The 25,971-nt window shown below is 39.8% G+C and overlaps 1 protein-coding gene across 2 annotated transcripts; it reads left to right on the top strand.

Moving 5' to 3' along the window:
• The first annotated feature begins 9,545 nt into the window (after positions 1-9,545).
• Positions 9,546-24,253, top strand: LOC103117420 (HLA class II histocompatibility antigen, DO beta chain). 2 transcript variants are annotated; one of them, XM_060189567.1, is made up of 7 exons: positions 9,546-9,806; positions 15,704-15,973; positions 17,111-17,392; positions 21,633-21,743; positions 21,979-22,010; positions 23,109-23,184; positions 23,300-24,253. In XM_060189567.1, the coding sequence occupies exons 1-6, from the start codon at positions 9,713-9,715 to the stop codon at positions 23,142-23,144; spliced, it is 825 nt and encodes a 274-aa protein (XP_060045550.1). In that variant the 5' UTR covers positions 9,546-9,712; the 3' UTR covers positions 23,145-23,184; positions 23,300-24,253. The 2 variants fall into 2 exon arrangements, with proteins under 2 accessions (XP_060045550.1, XP_060045551.1); XM_060189568.1 differs by lacking the exon at positions 21,979-22,010.
• Positions 24,254-25,971: the final 1,718 nt, after the last annotated feature.

Here is a 25,971-nt window from a genome sequence, read left to right as displayed (position 1 = left end):
AGGTATTTTATTTTTTTCAGCTTGATTGTAAATGGGATTAGGTTCTTCAATTCCCTTTCCTCTAATTCACCATCTGTATACAGAAATGCTACAGATTTATGTGTGCTAATTTTGTATTCTGCTACTTTATTGCATTTATTACTTTTTTCCAGTAGTTTTCTCCTGGAGTCTTTGGGATTCTCTGGGCATACCATTATGTCATCAGTGAGTGATGGTAGCTTGATTTTTTTCCTTTCCCATGTGTAAGCTTTTGATATCTCTATTTTGCTTGATTGCCATGCTGAAGGTCTCCAGGACTATGCTAAATAGTGATGGTGATAGTGTGTTGTATGCTTTACATTGGGTTGTTCTAGCTCTCCCCCTGCCAAGAAAATTGGTTCAGTCCTGCTAGTTTCACGGGCCCGCTTGTCCCCGCCCCAAGGAACCCTGAGAGAGTTCCAGAGTTCCAGAGTTCCAGAGTTTGAGAGTGCTTGGCGCCGCTGCGGGGCAAAGAGGCAGCAGAGTTCTGTTTGGTGATTAGTTTGGTTTAGTTTATGAATCGTTGTTCTTGAATAAAGAAATACAGCTTCCCTGCCCAGCCGTATGTCTCTGGTCGTCTCTGTTACCCGCCCGTGAAGCTAGCCCGGCCAGCTAGAGCCACTGAATTTTAACAACAATAGTGGACATCCTTGTCTGGTTCCAGATTTTAGGGGAATGCTTTCAGTTTTTCCACATGGAGGATGATATTAGCTGTAGGTTTATTATGTATGGATTTATTATGCTGAGAAATTGTTGTTCTATTCCTGATTTATGGGGAGTCTATAAAAATGACATTTAGCGTAAATACCAAGATACAAAGGGACATAGATAACACCATATTCATAGCTGCATTATTCACAGTGGCCTAGAGTGGAAGCAATAAATTCCCATTCACAGATGACTGTCTAAAGAAACTATGGGATATATACTCCCAGCAATATTATTCTGCAATAAAAAAATGATATTGTGACCTTTAGGACAAAATGGATGGAACTGGAGGTGATTATACTCAGCAAAATAAGTACAGAGATTAAAGACAACTACCGGATGTGGAATCTAGAGAACTGATACACATGAACTTAGAAACAACAACAATAACAAACAAATAACAAAACATAAAAGCAAGAAAACTGTTTCTAGGACTTGTGATAACTGTGGTGGTTGTCTTTGGCAGGAGGGAGGGTGGGAATACAGAACTTCGGTGGTGGATGTATTGTGAATTATACCCTGTAATCTTATAATCTTGTAACCCACTATAATCACAAATCAAAATTTATTTGTCTGATTTCCCAGAACACCACTCAGCTGTGGCTTACAGTGGTTCTAGGGATTGAACCTAGGACTTTGGAGCCTGAGGTATGAGTGTCTGTTTGCATAACCATTTGATATCGCACCTATTCCACTTTCTCTTTGTTTTCAAACTCAGCTCCATAGTCACCTTTTCCATGCCTATCTTTTATTACTTTATTTAATTTAAAATCTATCGTGTCTGAGATGAGAATGGCTGTTCCTGCCCTTTTTTGTGGACCGTTAGCCTGTATGATAGTTTTCCATCCTTTCACTTTAAGTCTGTGTTTATCTTGTTGTGACAGATGGGATTCTTGCAAGCAGCATATGGTTGGGTTATGTTTTCTGATCCATCCCCCCACCCTGTGCCTTTTGATGGGTGAGTTTAAGCCATTGACATTTATTGATATTATGGATTTAATGTATTGTAGTGCCATTGTTCTAAAAAACGATTTGTTTACTCTGATATATTACAAGTATTATAGTGATGTTCTTGTTTATAAGAGGTCTTTTAGTACCTCTTTCAGGGCCGGCTTGGTGATAGTTGCCTCCTTTAACTGTTGTTTGTCTAAGAAGGTTTTGATCCCTCCATCTAGCTTGAATGAAAGTCTAGCAGGATATATTATCCTTGGTTGAAACCCTTTTTCATTCAGGGCTCGATAGATATCTTGCCACTCCCTTCTGGCTTTTAGAGTTTGAGTGGAGAAATCTGCAGAAAGTCTTATGGGTTTTCCCCTGTATGTGACTTTTTGTTTCTCTCTTGCAGCCTTTAGGATCCTTTCTTTATCCTTACTTCTTCTCATTGTGACTATGATGTGTCTTGGTGTTTTCAGGTCTGGGTTGATTCTGTTTGGTACTCTCTGGGCCTCTTGCACCTTGATATCCTTTCTGTTATTCAGGTCTGGGAAATTTTCTTGTATTATTTCCTCTAGAATGTTTGCTTCCCCTTCCTCTCTTTCTTCCTCTGGCAGGCCAATTATACGAATGTTACTTCTTTTGAGATCATCCCATATGTCTCTGTTGTTGTTTTCAGTGTCTCTCAATCTCTTTTTAAGCTCTTTCACCTCTTTCTTAGTTTTCTCTAACTCATCCTCTGTCTGACTAATTCTGTTTTCTGCTTCTGTTAGTCTGCTTTCCCTTGCCTCAGCTTCTTTCTTCATTACAGCTATTTCAGCTTTCAGTTCTCTAATTGTCTCAAGATAATCAGTATTTTCCTTGGGTGTCTCAACTGTTATTTCCCTAATACTGCCATTCCTTTCCTCCAATGTTGTTTTCATTTCTGTGATTAATAAGTTTATTATTGCTTGCATACTTTTCTTATCTATGGTTACTTCTGATTGATTTATGGTTTCTTCTGGGCTCTTGTCTTCATTCATTGGGGTAGCAGTTTTATTTGTTTTTAATCTACCCATATTTTTTTTATTTATGTGTTTCTCTCTCTTTTTTTTTTAATGCTCTGTTGTTCCTCAGTTGTTGTGTTGTGAGCACAAGTAGCACTGTACTAAATACCTTTATGACAATTGCACTCACCAACCTCCGGAATTACAGTAGCAACTGAAGTAAGTATTGAGGGAGTTTAATCATTACCAGTTAGCCAAACAATTTCTCCAGTCCGTGAAAAAATAGTAACCAAATCCCAGTGAAGAAAGAGAAAAGAAAGAGAGGATAGCAAGAATAGACAGTTATGCAAATCTACTATCCAGTGTATATTCTAGGGGTAACAAGAGTGTAAAGGGAACTAGAGCAGAGATACACACATAGAAAGTCCACTCTGGGTCAGATTTCTTCCCCAAAGTAATTCACAAATTCAGAAAGGCAAAGAAGAAAGAAGTGTATGACAGGATAAAAAAAAAATAGTAATAATAAAAAATAAAAAAAGAGATAGAGAGAGATAAGAGAGAGAAAAGGGAGAATATAAGAAGAAGGGTTGTAATTAAAGAGCAGTGCGAGGAACTTCCCAAATGTGTATCAGTGAGTTTAAAAAAAAAACAAAAAAAAACCCCTGTTTGGTGGTATGGGGTATCCTGCTAGTAGCTGGTCCCAGGCACTGTTTATGGTGGGGCGGGGGGAGCGGCGGGAAGGATGTATGCTTGAAAATTAAAAGGAAGAAAAAAGAATTTTTTTCCCCTACTCTAATTCTTAACCCAAATTAAGTTATAGACACCTTGGTATGACTGCTGTGGCCCCTTATTGGCTGGCCTGCTAAAGGCAGAAAATCCTATTGTTTACACGAGATGTGTCCGGAGCTCAAAGGCTAGCCGCTTCTCCGTAGTCCGCCATCTTCCGGGAAACCCCCCCCTCCAGACTTTTTTAAAGGATTTCTCAAAAATGAAAACTAGCTCCAAATCCTTTGATCCAATGAGAGCTATACTCAAGAAGTCTTTGGATCTGCTCTCAGGGTCGCGGTGGACCCTGGATTCTCCCAAGAGGAAGCCCCCGAGCTAAAGTGCTCTCTCCAGTTCCTCTGCCCGCCGCGCTCTGCAACCGGCGGAGGAGCCGCCTTCCTGGGCGGGCGGAGGACAATGCCCGGCGCACTTGCCTTGCCCGGCGCCCTGGGAATTCTGGAGCCCCGCTAGTCCGTGTCACCTTTACTCTAATTCTTAACCCAAATTAAATTGTACCCACTCTTTGGTGTCACCCCTTATTAACTGGCCTGCTAAAGGCAGAAAATCCTACCGTTGCCGACGATGCGGTCAGAGCGCTCGCTGTCAGCAACTTCTCAGGCCGCCATCTTCCTCTCCCTCCCATAGTCACCTTTTCCAACTGGAGCCAAAATAACCATCTATCTTTAGGGTCACATTCTTTGTTTATAGAAGCTACCATTTTCTGGCCCGTGGTGACTCTTTTAATTCATGGATATATACATCTAGTTTAAGGACATGTATTTAGTCTAAGGTAGGTCAGGGAATTATAGGAAATAACAATTGTGGAAGAAGAGAATAATATGAGAGAGAATTCATCCAGCTCCACACACATCCTCTCAACTGGAAGCAAAGGAAGCAAAGCGATCATCTGCCTCTAGAAGACGCACTTGTAATCAGGGCTACATGTTCTGAGTGTGTGAGGGAGAGGACATGTAATCAGGGCTATATGCTCTGAGTGTGTGAGGGAGAGCACACAATGGCAGTTGCATTATTTGATCAAGAACCTTTTTATTTACTTACAACTGGCCAGAACTATTCTCACAGTTCCACAAATATAAATGGGATAGTTTTCAAGTGCCTAGCAGAGGTATGCTGGTAAGAGGACATTGGTGAACACTAGTGATATTTCCATACCTTCCCATCTCTTCCTTTACTCTCTCATGAATTCCCAGGAGGTCATTATTCTGATATGTAAGGTCCCAGGGCAGCACATATTTACTAAGAGTAGTTCCAAGCACACTAAAAAATTGCATAGGTGGCTGGAGGCTAGCTCACACTATAGAGAACACAATTTACCAAGTGCGAGGACATGGGTTCATGTCTCCAGCCATGACGCGAGCAGCATACAAAAGCCATGCCCAGATGTTAAGGTGTCTCTCCTTCTTTCTCTGCCTCTCTCCCTTTGACTTTCTACCTGGAAAAGAGAAAGGAAGGAAGGAAGGAAGAAAGAAGAAAGAAAGGAAGGAAAGAGACAGACAGAGACAGACACACAGAGAAAGCTAGACAGATGGGATAGTCTACTGGGAGTGGTGGATCCACTTCAGAGTAATGAAGCTCCAGAGAAATCTGGCAGGAAAGAAAAAGCCCCTCAGCTCCCCACCTGCAGGGGAGTCGCCTCACAAGTGGTTTAGCTGGTCTGTAGGCGTCTATCTTTCTCTCCCCCTTTCTGTCTTCCTCTCCTCTCTTGATTTCTCTGTCTTATCCAACACCAACGACAACAAAAATAACAACAACAATAAATAGCAAATGCAACAAAAGGGAAGAAATGGCCTGCAGTAGCAATGGATTCACAGTGTAGGCACCAAGCCTCAGCAATAACCTCGGATGCAAAAAAAAAGAGAAAACAGATAGAAAGGCCACAAGAGAAGTGGATTCAGAGTGTAGGCACTGAGCCCCAGCAGTAACCATGGAGGGAAAAAAGCAAGCATATAGCTGCATCATATCACTTCTCTTTTCTGAATCCTATTTCTGTCATCTCGAACAGAGTCCCTTTATGACCCAATCACCTCTCCCTCTCTCTGCCAATCTTCTTCTTTCAATATTGTAATATTGTTACTCAAATACTTGGGAACTCTTTATCTTTCAGGATTAATACTTACTAATGGCTTAAGTGGTATTGAAGGGGAAACAAATGTAGGGAAAAGAACATAATGCTTGTGTAAAAAGACTTTCATGCTTAAGGCTGTGAGGGCCCAGGTTCAATGCCAGCACCACCATGAGCCAGGGCTGAGCAGTGCTCTGATAACAACACCTTACAAACAAACAAACAAACGAACGAACAAACAGAACATGAGAATTTGCTTGGGCTCTTGTGCTTCACAGAAGCTTATCATAATACCTCCTATTGGAGATTTGACCAGTTAATGATAAAACAAGTTTTTGATTTATAGCTTGCTATCACTGTTTAGGGTTAGAATTTTCTTGATAGGATCCCAGCATGTTTAGTAAGGAAAAGCTTAGGTATTTCTGGGTTGCCTGGTCAAATACCATTATGATATCTCTTTACATTGCCACCATAGCTTGTTTCCTATGGTTAAGCAGACTGCTGTACTTACTCCTATTCAGTAAAGTTATTAGGACTATTTATTTATTTATTATGAATAATCAGGAAACTTTAAGCAGTTCCAGGTAAACTTTCATTGTTTGTCTCATCTCTCACATCCAGTTGCTGGGTATTATGAATTCTAAAATTCTAAAATTCTCTGCTTATTATTCCACTTCTAAAAGGATAAATATCACCAAGAACTTTCCCTATATGGTTAGAATTTATTCTTATATGCCCAAACATTTCATTTTCAATGACATTATAGTGGATTTTTTTGTTACTTTCTGTAGGTTATACATTTCTTGAGACAAGGAACATGTCTATCTTTTCACTGCCTAAGCTCTTATATTAGGTATGGATGGCTCTATACTAAACACATGGTAATGCAAAGGAGCTTTCTCTCCTGACTTGTTAAATATATCTTGTTTCCACTTTTTTAGCAAGAGATCTTGCCTTGCCTGACACAGTCTTTTGAAGTCCTTTGACCTCTTTTTGTTCTCTTTCTCACTCCAAAATACCCATCTTTATAATCAGCTCTGGGAGTATTCCTTTTAATTGCCAGAACCTGAAAATTTCATTCTTTGAATTTTTAAGCATTTGAGAGTAATTTATCTTCTTTTTTTATATTGGATTTCTTCTATCTAAAGCTGAGTTACACTTAATTCAGAAAATTGCTTGGGTTTCCCTATCATAAAAGTAACTTTTCTTTAGATAGAGTCCCATTTCCTCCTTGTTTTTCTTCCAAAACTCTTGACAGACGATTTATAGTAACTGCCTTTATTTCTATTTTTTAATATTTATTTATTTTCCCTTTTGCTGCCCTTGTTGTTTTTCATTGTTGTAGTTATTATTGCTGGTGTTATTGACGTCATCGTCAGATAGGACAGAGAGAAATGGAGAGAGGAGGGAAAGACAGAGTGGGGGAGAGAAAGATAGACACCTGCAGACCTGCTTCACCCACCACTTGTGAAGCGATCCCCACTGCAGGTGGGGAGCTGGGGGCTCGAACCTGGATCCCTATACCGGTCCTTGCCCTTTGTGCCACCTGTGCTTAACCTGTTGCGCTACTGCCCGACTCCCTACTGCCTTTATTTCTAATCCACTGTTTTTTTCCTTAAAATATAGTGCCCATATTTTCTATTCTATATCCTACCGAAGGTTCTCATTCATTATAATTGTTTCTTATATATTTATCCTCTAGACCATTTAAAAATTTTGTTGGGAGTCGGGCTGTAGTGCAGCGGGCTAAGTGCAGGTGGCGCAAAACACAAGGACCGGCATAAGGATCCCGGTTCGAACCCCGGCTCCCCACCTGCAGGGGAGTCGCTTCACAGGCGGTGAAGCAGGTCTGCAGGTGTCTATCTTTCTCTCCTCCTCTCTGTCCTCCCCTCCTCTCTCCATTTCTGTCTGTCCTATCCAACAATGACAACAACAATAATAACTACAACAATAAAACAACAAGGGCAACAAAAGGGAATAAATAAATAAAATAAATATTAAAAAAATTAAAAAAAAAATTTTGTTTATTCATTTATTTTGGATAGAGACAGAAAGAAATTGAGAGGGAAGGGGACATAGAGAGGGAGAGAGAGATAGAGACTTGCAGCATTGCTTATGAAACTTTCCTCCTGTAGGAAGGAACCCAGGGCTTGAACCTAGGGCCTTGCACACTGTAATGTGTGTGCTCAATCAGGTGCACTACCACCTGCCCCTGCCTCCTGCCCTGAACAACACTTAATTCATTCAAGAGCCTGCCTTCCTTCCTCCCTCCCTCCCTCCTTTCTTTCTTTCTTCCTTTCTTTCTCCTCCATTTCTTATTTTACAAGAAATCATACTCCATGTTTTTTTTTTTTTTAATCTTTCCAGTTTCTTTACTGACAATCCCTTAAGACATTTTCAAAATGCTGTTTACATTTTCCTCTATTTATGTATTCTTCCTTTGGAAGTGTTAATTACTCCACAGAAATGGAAACTTAGTGATTAGAATAGGCCAGAGGCTGGCCAAATAGCTTACTTGGATAATGCTCTGATTTGTCATGTGTATGACCCAGGTTTGAGCCTAGTCCCTACTACAGTGGAGGAAGCTACAATGCTGTGGTTTCTTTCACTCTCTGCCTCTTTGTCTCTGTCTCTAGCTGCACAAGTTGTTCTATAATGCTGAAGCCTAGGTCAGGGATAGCATGATATGTAATAAATGATCCATCCAGCTCTAGAGCCATACAATAAAAAAGACATTTACTACATTTACTAGGAGTAGTCATATAAATCACTAGTTAATTAATATGAGAGGGGGAAAATTAATTGTACGTCTCGAAGTTTTTAAAACACAGACAGAGTCTTTTTAATATATAGGCTGTGCATTTGATGTGCGGACTCTCTCAAAATCCTAGACCAAGTAGATCAGAAGCAACTAATAGCACAGCTATATATAAGATACTGGGTACTGTACAGCAAACCCTAACAAAAGGACTTTTCAAAGTTAACCCAATTACCAAATAATGTGATGATAACATTAACTATTGATTGTCTTTTGGAACCCTAAGACAGCAGGAACCTCACATCTCCACTATAGAGCCCCTACTTCCCCCAGTCCTGGAACCCTTGGATAGGGCCCACTTTCCCGTATGCCTCTCCCAATCCATACCAAATAATATTGCATCTGCCGATCATAACCTAATCAACTCAACGATTGCCACCTCGACATGCTTCACTTCAGACTGTGTCCAGAGACTTCACGTGTGGAATGACAACCCTTCAGCTTCATTACTCGGGTGAGACCTGTCCTTTCATAGTACACTCTAATTCCATCACAGGTGGTTCACTTTCTAACAAAGTCCCAAAACCTAGATATACACCAGTTTCTGTGAGAGAGAGAGAGCATATGTTCACACGTATCCATAAACTACTGCAAAATATATACCTGAAAGCAGAAGTACACTAGAGTTTGCAGTGAGTACCCCCCTAACACTTCCTCTCCACTATTCCAAGCTTTGGGTCCATGATTGCTCAACAATTTGTTTGGCTTTGTATGTTAACTCTCTTTTCAGTCACCAGGTTCCAGATGTCATCAGGATGCCGGCCAGGCTTCCCTGGACTGAAGACCCCACCAATGTGTCCTGGAGCTCAGCTTCCCCAGAGACCCACCCTACTAGGGAAAGAGAGAGTCAGACTGGGAGTATGGACTGACTGGGAGTATGCCCATGTTCAGCAGGGAAGCAATTACAGAAGCCAGACCTTCCACCTTCTACAACCCACAATGACCCTGGGTCCATGCTCCCGGAGGGACAGAGAGTGGGAAAGCTATCAGGGGAGGGGGTGGGATATGGAGATTGGGTGGTGGGAATTGTGTGGAGTTGTACCCCTCCTACACTATGGTTTTGTTAGTTTATCCTTTCTTAAATAATAAAAAAAAGACATTTACTTTATTGCCCAGCCCATTTTTTTCACACATCTAAGCTATTTTCAGGGATTCTGCATGTAAATTATTCATGAGTAGTATAGCTCAACTTTGTGAAAGTATTCTACCCAGCAGCTGATGATGTATTACTTTTCTGTCTTGATTGGTTGTCAGTATCATCAGTTTCCAATCCTGGAAAGGCAGAAATGGATCTATACTCTTAATGAGTATTTTTGACTGAGTTGTTTGATAAGTCCTGTTCTGAAGAGGCTGATTATTTTAAATTTTATTTTGTTTCACTTTTTTTCTCTTTCTTTTAATATGATTTCTGAATGGATTCTTTGGGAGGTGGTGGTCCTGTTAGTGAATTCAGTGAGACTGAGTTCTTCCCTGACTCAAGGTCAAGACTCTCCAGGTAAGAATAGAATGAGCCCCCCCCCCCCAGGTATGTATTCAAGAATTGGCATGGGAACAGAAACTTTAGTGGTGGGTGAATTGGTGTGTGTGTGTGTGTGTATAAAAATATATCCTTGAGATCCTATTATTTTGCAAACCAATGCTAAATGAATTTTTTTTGGAAAAAATTAACATGGGAAAGGAATATATTTTCGCATAATTTCAGGTTATAGACGAGACTTGACATGGTATCTCGATTCAAAGAGCATTCTTTCCTTGGCAGAAAAGTATTCTTATCCTTTTGTCATTCACAATGGAGTACTGGTTAGGTGAACTGCACATACCAGAACCTCAGGGAGGCAGGAAGAAGGGGATATTGTCTTGCTTAAGGTTCTTATTGTAATGATGTTAGTTCAGAGAACTACATAAAAAGACATAACAGAACACCTCCCCATCCCCCCAACAACAAAATAAAAGCCTAAACGTAGGTAGTTTGAGAATAGTTACCATTTTTCAGCTAGGGCTTTGCTCTGATGATCATTTAGTTCTTATTTTTTAAAGACATTCTTTTATTTAGAAAATTATTTTTTTTGTCTTTATTGAATAGAGACAGCCTGAAATTGAGAAGGAAGAGGTTGATAGAGAGGAAGGGAGAGAGACAGAGAGACACCTGCAGTACTGCTTCACCTCTTTTGAAGCCTTCTCCCTACAGGTGGGGACTGGAGGCTTGAACCTGGGTCCTTGCACATTGTAACATGTGTGCTCAACCAGGTGTGCCACCACCAGGCTCCCATTTAGTTGTTTCTATATTTATTCCACTGAAGTATATGTAGCAACAGAAAGTAGAAACAAAGGCTGCTCCATTTGATATTTATTATGGTTTTATTATGTGGTTAGAACTGTACTAGATAATTTTGAGAAATAAGAGAAGTTGAATGCATCATTCTCTTCACTGGATACATGTGCTTATTGTTTATATATATAATATATATGCATGTATACACACACATACACACATACATATATATATTTGGTGAGGCAGTAGACTATGTAAACATGAAGCCATGAGGACATATTTCAGCAGAAAACAGGATATTTTGTGCTAAAAACAGAACTCATTTGAATGTCAATGTCTCATCAAATACAAAAAGAGGAACAAACCTGGGGTGGAGAGTGGGTGGGGAAGAGAACTGCTTTTAGAGCATAGAAAGTTCTCTGAGCTTGTAATGTCCATCAAGCAACACAAAAATCATCTCAGATCTTAAATCTGACACAGATCTGAATAAAATCATAAAATTAATTTTTTTCTCATGAAGACTTTAAGAGGAAACTGAAGAGAACTGAAAGTTAGAGCTGCATCTGAGAGTAACTGATTCTCTCTCTATTGAGAGAGAAATAGGTGGCTGATGAGGGAGGACACTGTCATCCTTCAACTCAGCTCAGTAGCTCCAGGAGGAGGTCTCTGCACTTAGAAAGGAAAGTGAATTTACAACTTGAGATAAGTGACACTTTCCTTTTTCCTTTTGTTTTTTTTAGACAGAGAGGTGACAGAGAGGGAGGGAGGGAGGGCAGGAGAGAGAGAGAGAGAGAGAGAGAGACAGAGAGAGAGGAGAGAGAAGGAGAGAGATGTATCACACTATCGAAGCTTCCTTCAATGCACTAGAAGCAGGGCTCGAATCTGGTTTGTATACATGGCAAAACAGTGCATTATCCAAGTGAGCTATTGTCGCAACCTGAAAGTTACTATTTTAATTTCAAATTACCTTGAGGTAGCTTGTGTTTTCCTTGAGGGTCTCATCTGTTGTTTCCCTAATTCTGATAGTCCTTTCCTCCATAGTTGTCTTCATTTCTGTGATTATTAGTTTTATTATTACTTGCATACTTTTCTTATCTATGGTTACTTCTGACTGATTTGGAGTTTCTTCTGGGCTCCTGTCTTGATTCACTGTGGTAGCAGTTTTATTTGCTCTTGATTTAACCATTTTCTTTTTTATGAATGCGTTTTTTATTTTTCTGTTCTATCGTTCTTCAGTTGTTGTGTTTTGAGTATAAACCACGCTATACTAAATACCTTTATGACAAATGCAGTCACCAACCTCAGAAATTACAACAGTAGTAACTTAAGCAAGGGCTGATGCAGTTCACCCAATACCAGTTAGCCAAACAACACCTCCAGTTCAAGAAAAAATAGCAACCAAATCCAAAAGAAAAAGAAATAGAAAGGAGAAAGCAAGAATAAACAATTATGCAAATCTACTGTCCACTGTAAATTCTTCGGATAGAAGAAGAGAAAGGGAAGTAGGAAAGAGAGACACACACAGAGAGTCCACTCTGAGTCAGATTTCTTCCACAAAATAATTCACAAATGAGAATCAGTGAATTCAGAAAGCAAAAGAAGGAGGGAGGAAGAAAAGAAGACAAGAACAAGAAAAAAAAGAGAGATGTGAAAGGAAAGAGGTGTTTTTTTTTTTTTTTTTTTTTTTTAAATTAGCTAGGAGGAGGGAAAAAGGAGAGTGGAGGGAAGAGCTAGAGAGAAACAAGTTCCTCTCACAATGGATAGGACACCCAGTCAGCTAGCAATGGAAAAAACAACAACAGTTAACTTTGGTCAACCTGAAGAAGGAGGGGGGAAAGGGACACTTGTATATATTAATAGTAATAATAAAATAGAATAGAGTAGAAAACCCTAATAGTCAGTCTGAAGCCTGACCACTCCGGATTGGCTGCAGGCAGCCTGAGCAAAGACAGCCAATTGTAAGAAGTGTCCAAAACAAAGAAACAAAGAAACAAACAAAAAACTCCAGGTAGTCTTTCCCAGGCAGACTGATTGGTCAGGTATTTTGTCACTCAAATAGAGATCCAGCCACTTAAAAAAAAATAGAGAAGTTAAACAAAAAGGAAAAGGCTTGGCATGACACCTCTGGTGAGCCGGGAATCTTGGTAAAGAAAATAGCTCACCGGGAGGCCTGCTAAGAGCAGCTGTCCAGAACTACTGGGCATAGAACCAGAGTTCAAATTAACTCAAGTATCATTGAAAAGAATTTAAAATTTTGCCTATAAGATGGCACACTTATGGGTTGAATGCACACATTACCACGCGTAAGGACTCAGGTACAAGCTCCTGTGCCCCACCTGCAGGTGTGACGTTTCAGTGAAATAGTAGTGCAGACCTCTCCCTTCCCCTCTCCCTTTCCCTATCCACATCTCTCTCTCTTCCTCTCTCTTTCCCCTCCTTCTTTCCTCCTTATCCCTCTCCTTCTCTATTCCCCTTCCTTTCTTGTTCTCTCCTGTCCTATAAAATTAAAATAATAAACATTAAAAAATTGCCCTTTAAAATGTTCCAGATGTTCAAACTTAAGACAACACTGTCTACATCTGTTTGAATATCTATACAAAAACACCACAGACTGAGTGATTTATAAACAACAGAACTTTAATTCTCAAAGTTCTGAAGTCTGGGAAGTCAAAGATCCAGTTATAAGCATTGCTTGCTTTTTTCCTGGTTATAGATGGCACCTTTCTCCTGTGTCCTCACATGTCGGTGTGTCTAGGAGTATCACTGGAGTCTTTTTAAATTTAAAAGCATAAGTTCCAACCTCGTGACCCAAGCAACTCTCAAAGATGACACTTACTAAGACCATTATCTTGGAGGTTTGATTTCAACATATGAATTTGGGCAATAGTGCATAAACATTCAGACCATAGCACATGTGTGTTTTACAAATAAGGACTATCCATTTTCTTACCTATGATGATTGATTGAATAGCTTTCAAAAATTAAAATACACTAAGAGCATAGCAGTTTAGATAAGAGTTACATTATATGAAAATGATATATAGCTCAGACAATCACTAACAATATTAGCAAGGTACTTTCAAAGACTATAAAAGGTAATGTAACTGGATTATTTACTTCATTTTCAATAGCAGCATTTAATATCAAATCCCCCAAAGTAGGTTTAAGATGACCTTATAATATTTTTAATTTATTTATTGTTTTTATTGCCTTCAGGGTTATCACTGGGGCTCAGTGCTGGCACTATGAGTCTACTGTTTCTGGCCACCATTTTTTCCCTTATTTTTTCTTTTAATTCTATTTTTAGATGATAGGACAGAGAGAAATTGAAAGGGGGAAGGGAAGACAGAAAGGGAGAGAGATAAATACCTATAGACCTGCTTTATTACTAGTGAAGTGCTCCCTTCTACAAGAGGGGAGTGGGGGCTCAAACCTGGGTCCTTGCACATTGTGCCTAATGTCTTCTCAACTGGATGTGCTACCACGCAGCCTCAACCTTATAATCTTTATCACCATGTCATTGCAACTATTAGAATTGTAGATCCACTTTAGATGCTCTTGGGAATTACTCTTCAAACCATGGACCCACAAAAATAGTGAAGTGTATTACTTCAATTAGAGTAATTAACAAGGATAAGTTCTCTGAGTAAGAATCTAAAGAAATAGACCCAGCAGAAAATTCTTAGAGAAAGTCCCTAGCAAGTAGAAAGGAGATGGGGAGCTAATTTTACAGCTAATACCTACCTACTCTGCATTTCCTTTTCTCATTCCATCACTACTTCACTTTCCTCTAGCAGAAATATGTAGAATGAACAGGCAAGAGTATATTAATACTAGGTGGGGATGCATCTTTTTGACATGATAAGGCAGGAAGTGAAAACCTTGGGCTTCTGAGAACTTGAGTTGGATAAGCTTCACACAGTGTCTGGGAAAAGACACAGTCAGTAAATGTTTAATAAGTTAATGAATAAATATTGGTTGTATGAATTCTTACATATCTTCAAATTTTCTTTGATTTGTTTCCTTTTTAAAAAAATATTAATTATTTTGATAGGATAGAGAGAAACTGAGAGTGGAAAGAGAGATAGAAAAGGAGAGAGAGGTGGACTGGACAGTAGTGCAGCAGATTAAGCACACATGACACAAAGGGCAAGGACAGTCATAAGGATCCTGATTTGAGCCCCTGGCTTGGGGGGAGGTGTCACCTCACAAGTGGTGAAGCAGGTCTGTAGGTATCTATCTTTCTCTCCTCCTCTTTGTCTTCCCCTCCTCTCTCTATTTCTCTCTGTCCTATCCAACAACAACAACAACAACAACAATAATGATAACAACAAGGATAAACAACAAGGGCAACGAAAGGGGAAAAAATAGCCTCCAGGGGCAGCGAATTTTTAGTGCAGGCACGGAGCCCCAGCAATAACCCTGGAGAAAAAAAAAAAAGGAAAAGAAGAGAGAGATACAACTGCAGCCCTGATTAAAAAATTTTTTAAAAATATTTATTTATTTATTTTCCATTTTGTTGCCCTTGATGTTTAACATTGTTGTGGTTATTGATGTCGTTGTTGTTGGATAGGACAGAGAGAAATGGAGAGAGGAGGGGAAGACAGAGAGGGGGAGAGAAAGAGAGACACCTGCAGACCTGTTTCACTGCTTGTCAAGCGACTCCCCTGCTGGTGGGGAGCTGGGGCTCGAACAGGGTTGCCAGTCCTTGTGTTTTGTGCCATGTCCGCTTAACCAACTGCGCTACTGCCCAACTTCCAGCAGCCCTGATTTATAGGTCATGTAGTGTCTCCTGTTCAAGGGGTGTGAGGTTTGAGCCTGTGTCCTCGCACTTGGTAATGTGTGTGCTCAGCCGGATGCACCACTACCTAGCCCCGATTTGTTTCTTTCCTACTTGTCTGGCCTGTGAAGATGGGCCTCAGAGTTCTTCCTACTTTGTATGTATCCTTGCTAAATGGAGCCAAGGGGCCCAGGGGAGAAGAGAGTATTTTTGGCTTGTTTACTGAGGTTAAAGTCTTTGCTTCAATCCATGTGGTCTCACACAATTTATTAGGTACAGCATTCCTAAAGGAGATGACTGATTCACAACTCCCTCCACTTCTGCCCTTTTGATTTTCCAGAAGATTATGTGATTCAGGCAAAGGCTGACTGTTACTTCACCAACGGGACCAAAAAGGTGCAGTTTGTGGTCCGGTTCATCTTTAACTTGGAGGAGTATGCACGTTTTGACAGTGATGTGGGAATGTTTGAGGCACTGACAGAGCTGGGGAAGCCAGATGCTGAGCTGTGGAACAATCGTTCAGATATCCTGGCGAGGAGCAGAGCTTCTGTGGATCTGCTGTGCAGACACAACTATAGACTGGGGGCACCCTTCACTGTGGGGAGAAGAGGTAAGGTGAAAGGTGACATCTGTGGTGGGTTGACGCAGGAATCTCCCCATGTGAATCTGTCCATGTGCTCTTCTTCCTTTATGACAAGAAGCTTCCTGCTTCATCAGAGTTATGAACAGGGAGCCTGTGCATATGCAGTGCTCATAATTATCACAGATAAGGTCATGGGGACTTGGGTTCCAGACCCCTAAGGTTTTCAGGGACTTTAAGAAGTCTCAAACAGAAGGACTAACCATGAGAGTATCTAAGAAGACATGTCTTCCTTGGGGACATTGATATAACCAGTTTTTAAGCTGTGGAGGTTGAAATTTCTCAATATTTACAATTTTCACTTGGGTGAGTTTGGCAGAGATAGTTCCTAAAGAAAGTCTTGGGGGCCAGGTGGTAGCACAGCGGGCTAAGCGCACATGGCCAGGAGTAAGGATCCTGCTTAGAGCTCCCAACCAGCAGGGGGTGGGGGTGGGGTCGCCTCACAAGCTATGAAGCAGGTCCGCAGGTGTCTATCTTTCTCTCCCCCTCTCTGTCTTCCCTTCCTCTCTCCATTTCTCTCTGTCCTATCCAACAACAATGGCATTAATAACAACAACAATAATAACAACAGTGATAAAATAAGGGCAACAAAAGTGGAAAAAATAGCCTTCTGGAGCAGTGGATTTGTGGTGCAGGCACCAAGCTCCAGTGATAACCCTGAAGGAAAAAAAATACAAAAACAAACAAATAAACAAACAAACAAAAACCAAAAATCCAAAACAAAACAAAAAAGTTGTTAGAACTAGCAGTGGTTCACCACATAGAGACTTGGGCTCAAGCCTCCAGACTCTACCTGATGATGGCTCGGGGGATCTTCACAAGTGGTGAATCAGTGCTGTAGTTGTCTATTTTGATCTCTCCTTCTGTCTTCCCCTTCTCTTTCAATTTCTTTCTCTCTTATCAAATAAGAAGAAAAAAAAAAAGGAAAAAGGTAAAAAGCATCCTACAAAAGTGGTGGATTCATTGTGCAGGCACTGAGCCCTAGCAGTAACCCTGATGGCAATACATATTTTATAAAAGAAAAGGAGAGAGAGAGAGAGAGAGACTGACTCCTGTTTGGCTTAGTATTTTTTCATTTACAGTACCTCATTTTTCTTCCCTTTCTAGTGCAACCAGAGGTGTCAGTGTATCCTGAGAAGACCCCCTTCCTGCACCACCACAATCTGCTGCTGTGCTCTGTGACAGGGTTCTATCCAGGGGACATTGAGATCAGGTGGTTCCGGAATGGGCAGGAGGAGAAAGCAGGGCTCATGTCCACCGGCCTTATCAGGAATGGAGACTGGACCTTTCAGACGATGGTGATGCTGGAAATGACTCCTCAACTTGGAGATGTCTACACCTGCCTTGTTGAGCACCCCAGTCTGTCGAACCCCATTTCTGTGGAGTGGAGTGAGAGTCAGCTTCTTGTGCTTTCTGGGCTCAATTTGGGGTCATTCTGGCTCTATATGGGCCCATTCATCTTGGTCACATGTTTAGTTTTTTCCTGATATAAGGGAGCCATAGAAATTGGATTAGAAACAAAGGAATAAATAAATAAAGGAAGAAAGGAATAAAGGAAAAAAGAAACTGGATTTCAGGGGTCAGGTGGTGGTGTACCTGGTAAAGCATATGTAGTACTCAAGGACCTGGGTTCAAACCTCTGGTCTCCATCTGCAGGGGGAAGCTTCACAAATGGTGAAACAGTACTGCAGGTCTCTCTCTTTCTCTCTCTCTCTCTACCTTCCCCCTTGATTTCTTTCTGACTCTACCATATAACTAAATATTAAGAAAATTAATGACAATAACAACAACAACAAAGAGAAATAGGATTTCTTGTGTTCCAGATAAGTACCCTGTATCTTAAAAAAAAAAAAAGCCTAACCAACTCATCACTTAGTCCTAATTTTGGGAACTAACATGCTTTAAATTTTAAAAAATTTCTTTATTGGGGAATTAATGTTTTACATTTGACAGTAAATACAATAGTTTGTACATGCATAACATTTCCCAGTTTTCCATATAACAGTACAACCCCCACTAGGTCCTCTGTCATCCTTCTTGAACCTGTATTCTCCCTCCCACCCACCCCAAAATCTTTTACTTTGGTGCAATACGCCAATTCCAGTTCAGGTTCTAGTTGTGTTTTCTCTTCTGATAATTGTTTTTCAACTTCTGCCAGAGAGTAAGATAATCCCATATTCATCCTTCTGTTTCTGACTTATTTCATTCAACATGAATTTTCAAGGTCCATCCAAGATCGCCTGAAAACTGTGAAGTTGCCATTTTTTTATAGCTGAGTAGTATTCCATTGTGTATATGTACCACAACTTGCTCAGCCACTCATCTGTTGTTGGATACCTGGGTTGCTTTCCTGTCTTGGCTATTACAAATTGTGCTGCTAAGAACATATGTGTACACAGATCTTTTTGGATGGGTGTGTTGGGTTCCTTAGGATATATCCCCAGGAGAGGAATTGCAGGATCATAGGGTAGGTCCATTTCTAGCCTTCTGAGAGTTCTCCAGACTGTTCTCCACAGAGGTTGGACCAATTGACATTCCCACCAGCAGTGCAGGAAGGTTCCTTTGACCCCACAACCTTCCCAGCATTTGCTGCTGTTACCTTTTCTGATGTATGACATTCTCACAGGAGTGAAGTGGTATCTCATTGTTGTCTTTATTTACATTTCTCTGACAATCAAAGACTTGGAGCATTTTTTCATGTGTTTCTCGCCTTTTGTATCTCTTCTGTGGTGAATATTCTGTCCATGTCCTCATTCCATTTGGAAGGGGTTATTTTTTTTCTTGTTGTTTGAGTTTGGCCAGCTCTTTATATATTCTGGTTATTAGCCTCTTGTCTGATATATGGCATGTAAAGATCTTCTTCCATTCTGTGAGGGGTCTCTTGGTTTGGGTAGTGGTTTCTTTTGCTGTGCAGAAGCTTTTTAACTTGATGTAGTCCCATAGGCTTATGCTTGCCTTAGTCTTCTTTGTAATTGGGTTCGTTTCATTGAAGATGTCTTTAAAATTTATGCGGAAAAGAGTTCTGCCAATATTTTCCTCTAAGTATCTGATGGTTTCTCATTTAACATCCAAGTCCTTGATCCACTTGGAATTTATTTTTTTGTTTGGTGAAATGTAGTGGTTCAGTTTCATTCTTCTGCATGTTTCAACCCATTGTTACCAACACCATTTGTTGAAGAGACTCTGCTTTCCCTATTTAATAGTCTGGGCACCTTTGTCAAAGATTAGATGTCCATAGGTATGGGGCTTACTTCTGGGCTCTCAATTCTATTCTACTGGTCAGTGTGTCTATTCATGTTCCAGTACCAAGCAGTTTTGATGACAATGGCCCTATAATACAATTTGATATCTGGGAGTGTGATGCCTCTGGTTCTGTTCTTTCTTCTCAAGATTGTTTTTGGCAATTCTCGGTCTTTTTCTGGTCCCAGATAAAACATTTGTAGCATTGTTCCAATCTCCTAAAAAATGTGGTTGGGATCTTGATGGGGATAGCATTAAATTTGTATATGGCTCTGGGTAGTATATTCATTTTGATGATATTAATTCTTCCAACCCATGAACATGGAATATCTTTCCACTTCTTTGTGTCTTTTTCAATTTCCTTGAGTAGTAACTCATAATTTTCAGTACACAAGTCTTTCACTTCTTTGGTTAGGATTCTTCCTAGATATTTGATTGTTTTTGTTGCTATAGTAACAAATTGATTTTATAGTAAAAGAATTGTTTTCTGGATTTCAACTTCTTCTCACTTAAGTGTTTGCATAGAGGAATGCCACTGAATTTTGAATGTTAATTTTGTAGCCTGACACCTTAATGTATTGCCTGATGGTTTCCAATAGTTTCTTTCTGGAAACTATTATTCTTTATTCCTTCAGTTTTTCTATGTATACTATCATGTCATCTGCAGATAGAGAGTCTGACTTTTTCTCTTCCAATCCGTATGCCTTTACTTCCTTGCTCCTGCCTGATTGCTATGGCAAGACCTTCCAACACTATGTTGAATAGTAATGGTGATAGTGGGCAGCCCTGTCTAGTACCTGATCTGAGGGGAAATGCTTCCAGTTTTTCACCATTGAATATGATGTTGGCTATATATAGGTTTGCTATATATAGACTCTACTATCTTCAGAAAATTTCCATCTATTCCCATTTTTTGTAGTGTTCTGATCATAAAGGGATGTTGTATTTTGTCAAAGGCTTTCTCTGCATCTATTGATATGACCATGTGGTTTTTGGTCTTGCTTTTGATGATGTGGTGGATCACGTTGACTGATGTACGTATATTACACCAACCTTAAAGCCCTGGGATAAACCCCACTTGGTCATGTCGAACAAACTTTTTAATGTACTGCTGTATCCAGTTGGCTAGAATTTTGTTCAATATTTTCGCATCTATGTTCATCAGAGATATTGGTCTGTAGTTTTCTTTTTTGGTTGGATCCCTGTCTGCTTTTGGTATCAAAGTGATATTGGCTTCATAGAAGCTGGGAGTATTCCAGTGTCTTCAATATATTGGAAGACTTTTAAGAGTAGAGGTATTATTTCTTCCTTGAAGGTTTTGTAGAATTCATTTGTAAAACCATCTGGTCCAGGACATTTATTCTTGGAAAGGTTTTTGATAACTACTGTTTCAATTTCATTAGCAGTGATGGGCCTGTTCATATTATCTAGTTTCTCTTTACTTAATTTTGGAAGTTTGTAGGTATCTAGGTATCTAGGAACTTGACCATTTAATTAATTTAATTAAAGGGTTCACAGTTGTGGAAACTGACAGTTGTTTCAATATTATTTTAATCCCTGATTGGAGTGCACTGGCTTAAAAGCCTCTTTTTTTTTCCCCCCTGTAGGCTATGGGAGCCTGAGGGCTTTTAAATTATGAGCAGCCTTCTTAGCTTAATCACTCTTGACCAAGAGATAAAGCAGGGTGCGGCAGAGATAATCCAGTGGTTATGCAAAGAGACTTTCACAGCCATACTACTAGGCCACTGAGGTATAGATCTTCTCTTGCATTTCCTGGCTAGTTCTCTGTTCCCTGGTGTCAGCACAGGGCCTCCCCACCGCTGCTTCAGATTCTGAGGCTAGTAGCAATGGAGAGTCAAAGTTGCATTTAGTCTCAGGGGAGTCCTCTCCTCCCTTCAGTCGTCTTTTGTTGGTGAAACAGACTGGAGGTGGTGTCTCAACTGATTTGCCGGACTGTTACCAGCCACTTAATCTCTCCCTAGGCTTCTCGCTGTTCATGAGCCACATGTGTTTGCACTCATCGGTGATTTGGTGGGTTCCTGAAGTCGTTCTAGTCCTGTTTTGTTTTGGTCCCAGGTAGTCTCCCTTCACATTCCTAGTTGACTGGGGATAGGAGAAGAGAGAAACACAGCTGCTGTTCTCTGTAGCCCTGCCTCTGGAAGTCCCCCAAATATGCTTTAAATTTTTGTTTTGGCATTCAGGTGTCATTTTTTGAGCTACAAGAGTCAGTAATAAAATGTTAATTGGTTAAATCCCTGCTGTAAAGAATCTAATTCTATTCCTTTTCTAGATAGCTTTCAATTTGGTGTCCAGTACTGGCTCTGAAATTTCAGATAGGTACACCAAATACTGGGGGCATCTTACCAACTTTATAATTTGTTTCCTAAAGGAGCTCAGTCTGAATATTCCTGGAGAAAGATGCTGGTTGGAGTTGCAGCCTTCTTTCTTGGACTAATCTTCCTTTTGGTGGGGATCACCGTCCATCTCAAGGCTTGGAAAGGTAATGAGCTTCTGAGGAGTTCCTATTCTGTGGCTTCCCCCATACCCCACTTTTCCTAATGTCAAAGATGTAAATCAGGGAAGACTGATCACACTTCTTAGGGGTCACTAAGATAGTCTTTTCTGAAGCCAGAAACTTCTAGAGTAAGTAAGGATAAAGTCCTGATACTGTAGATCATTCTCTACCCCCACATTGATTCCTAAATGGGTATTCTATTTCTTCCCTCTAATTTCAGGATATGTGGCTACTCAGTTGACTGATGACGAGGTACTGTCCTTCTTTTCCTTATATGGTAGATTTTTCTGGGTTCTTTTGTCAGAGAAAGATATCATATAGATGAGATAGATATCATGGGGTTTTGGATGAGTGTCTGTCAGTTAAGTTCCTGGATAAGGGGTTATGAGTCCCTTACAACATTTTAATTACTGTTCCTGCCAGTTCCTTTAGTTACAGTTCTTCAAAAACTCTTCTGATACTACAATCATGCCCTAATTGAAGTTCTTTCTCCTGTAGCCTAAAGTAGTTTTCAGTGAGGGGCCAGGTGGTGGTACACCTGGTTGAGCTCATATGTTAACAATGAGCAAGGAACCCAAATTCAAGCCCTTCATAAGTGGTGAAACAGTGCTGCAGGTATCTCTATCTCTCTCCCTCTCTGTCTCTCCTTTCCTCTTAATTTATGGCTGTCTCTTTCAAATAAATAAATAAATAAGTATAATAAAATATTGAGAAATAATAGTTCTCAGTAGCCTGGGCCATAGACTAAGAAAGGACATTTAGAGGTTAATGTTTAGGAGTGTCTGTTCCATGAGTATTAGGAAGAGTCTTGAACTGTTGATGGAGTTTTGTGTCTGAGATTCTGTATCTCTCATCTTCCTCCTGCTTGTGTATGCCGTTAGCACCCACTTCCAAGAATGGTGTCCAGAAATGCCAACTCCTTTTGTCTGAAACTGTTTGCTGTTATGGTCCCACCATTGCCCTATAAATTATCACCTTGTATTTCCCTCTTCCAACTTCTGTCTCCACCATCTTTGGTGACACATGCTTAGAGTCATTATTTCCTTTTCACTGTCCTTTTTAAAAATATTTTTTTGATAAAATAATACTGGGATATAGATAATCACAAAATGCTTAATTTAATGAATTAAGACAAAATTATAACAACCAAATTAAGAAATAGACCTTTGTTGGCTACTACAGAAGTCTCCATGTGCTTTAGGCCATTCAAAACCCTCTCCCTCTTCTCAAAAGTGGTCAGATCCTGACTATTATAGTAACCATTATTTTGAATTTCTGCATTGTCTGTTCACTCTTGATTGAATTCCTGGGCACTATAACTTAGTTATCTCTCATGTCCTATGCTTACAGGTTTCTCCTCCACCTGCTTCTTTTTCTTATGATTAATACGTTGAAGTGCCTGCTTCATTCGACATACAGTTTTCTGGTTTGTATCCTGTTAATTGCACATACCTTGGGAACTTTTTAAATTGATTTAGTTATGATCAAGATGTCCATACCTTGGAAAATTTAACATGTGCCTCTGTCCTATGTGTTTCCAGAAAATTACGAGAGATTGGAGTGGAATTAGATGTGAATCTTTCTTTATGTCAATGTCCCTCAGGTATGATTCTCACATCTGGGACTCTTTTTGGAGTTCTGCAAAATTAGAACTATTATTATAATCAAATATTATATAATAATACTAGGATATTATCTTTGTTGTATTGTTTAGATTAGTGGTTGTTGAAGAATTCCTAATTCTTCATAGCTTTCTGATTTATAATGTCTGTTATTTCCACCAGACATGTCAGACATTATTCGATATCTCTGTATTCTGTCTCCAGCTCCCAGAGGTGTTCTGGCCATATCAGATAGTGGTCAATAGGCCTTCAGGCTGACACAAAGCCTGCCCTATCTGATCCCTGATTTATGCCTGTATCCTTGGGGTAAGGTCAGGATTTTCAAAGCAAACATAGAATCTGATATAATGACTAGAACTGGAGATAACAAGTACCTTCATGATGTTTATATTTATGTTTGTGTATACCCATAAAATGTTTATACTTGATATAGTTGTATGTACACATACTCAATATATAGAGGGCCAGTAAGCCTGCAGGGGAGATTGGAGAGATTAGATAGATATAAAGTGAGAGACATTTCAGCAGAACCTCATGGTGCCTGCATGGGAGACACTCAGAAGAACTTCATTGTCAGATGTATGCTGTGAGACTGAGGTGGGGGTTATGCAGGAAACTGAGAAATGTTACACATGCACCAACTACTGTATCTTACTGCAAACTGTTATGTTTTACTGTAAACCATTAGTGTCCCCTAATAAAACAAACAAAATATCTTTTTTCTCTCACTACTCATGGTCAATGAAGTTTATTTCTTAATCCTGAGGCATAATGAAACTCCACTCTCTGGCATTTAGAGAACCCTGGCAGGAGATAGCAGTTTTTCTCTAAGTGGTACAAAATCTAACATAGTTAAAACCTTAACACAACTCAAAGCAGTGACACTAAATTGTGTATAGCTATATCTCTCTATATAAATATACATATTCTATTTTCTACTGACATATGTTTACAGTAAAAACAACAACAATAAAGCCTATTTCACCTAAGAACAGTCTTTTATTTTTCAAATAATTTCTTTATAGGAAACATTTAATTTACTTACTGGATAGAGACAGAGAGAAATTGATAGGGATGAGGGAGACCGGGAGCAAGAGAAAGTGAAAGAGAGACACTTGCAGCTTTGCTTCACCACTTGTGAAGCTTCTCCCCTGCAGGTAGGGAGCCAGGAACTTGTGCATTGTAATGTTCACTCTACCAGATGTACCACTGCCTGACTGTTTTAACCTAAGAATAGTGTAGATGAAGCAATAAAAATATTATTTTTACTAAACCTCAGGTCTCCAATAAACATATATTTTCTAATAACCAATGTGATAAAGTGATAACATTTCTGCGGCATATAGGAAGAACAGATTTTTTAATTAAAAAATTATTTATTTTCCCTTTTGTTGTCAGTGTTGTTTTTTATTATTGTTGTAGTTATTATTGTTGTTGTTAATGATGTCATTGTTAGGACAGAGAGAAATGGAGAGAGGAGGGGAAGACAGAGAGGGGGAGAGAAAGAAAGACACCTGTACACCTGCTTCACCGCCTGTGAAGCTGAAGTGACCCCTCTGCAGGTTGGGGACCGGGGGCTCAAACCAGGATCCTTATGCCAGTACTTGCACTTTGAGCTACATGCACTTAACCTGCTATGCTAACGACCGACTCCTAAGACAGATGTTTTGTAGGAAAACATTATGTTTTTTTGTAAGTAAAACTCAACATTTATTTTTTTAAAAGTTTTAATGACAAAATTGATTTTATCTTGCTAGTTGAGACATCAAGAAATACAGATACCTACAGTGATTAATTGTTAGAGTTTAATACATGTTTAGTAACTCATGGAAGTAATAGATAAGTGCATTATCAGAGGTCTTATCTGAATTATTTTACAATCCTATTTATTTGGCACTGATTTGCAGTGGTATACTAATGATTGGGTTAGCAACCAGTTCTATGGATCAAAATGGGGATTAGAGAGATAGCTACTGATATAAAGGATGGGAGCACAAAAATCTGTAAGTAAAACACTCATCAGGTAGGGCACATGCTTCTTCTGTGCTCCCCAAGTCCCCACAGTACATGAGAGGAGCTATGGACAGATCATGCTCTAGTGCTGTGAATAACTTTTCTTTTTACTGACCATCAGTTTTTTTGAAAGCATTACTCAAAACACACTGCTTGCTTGAACTTGAGTATTTGGTAGACTGTGAGACTATGTGAAAGCTTGGTAGAGTTTAGGGGAGCTCTCCCATCCTCAGATGGAGGTCTGAAAAGACACCCCACTTGTTAGCCTCTCTCCTTATAGAGATGAGTCAAGAGGGAAAAGTCTCCCAGACTCAGTTTTTCCTTGTTAGTCTCTCAAGCTCACAGAAAGCCTACAAGCCTCTCATACTTAGTTTCCCCTGATAGCAGCAGGCCAAATGGTTGCCTGCTTTAGGGTTCACTCAAAGTTCACACATCCACTTCATCTTTTGATCACAAAGGAGAACACACTCTATCATACACCCCACACTACCAGACAATGAAACCCCCAACTTCTATTTCCTTGTGCTCCTTGATATCTGTGATTTACATCAAGCTTTGTTTTTCTTTGTCTCTACATT

This window comes from Erinaceus europaeus, chromosome 4 (assembly GCF_950295315.1).
Source record: "Erinaceus europaeus chromosome 4, mEriEur2.1, whole genome shotgun sequence".
Lineage (NCBI taxonomy): Eukaryota > Metazoa > Chordata > Mammalia > Eulipotyphla > Erinaceidae > Erinaceus > Erinaceus europaeus.
This window is presented reverse-complemented; position numbering and strand designations above follow the sequence as displayed.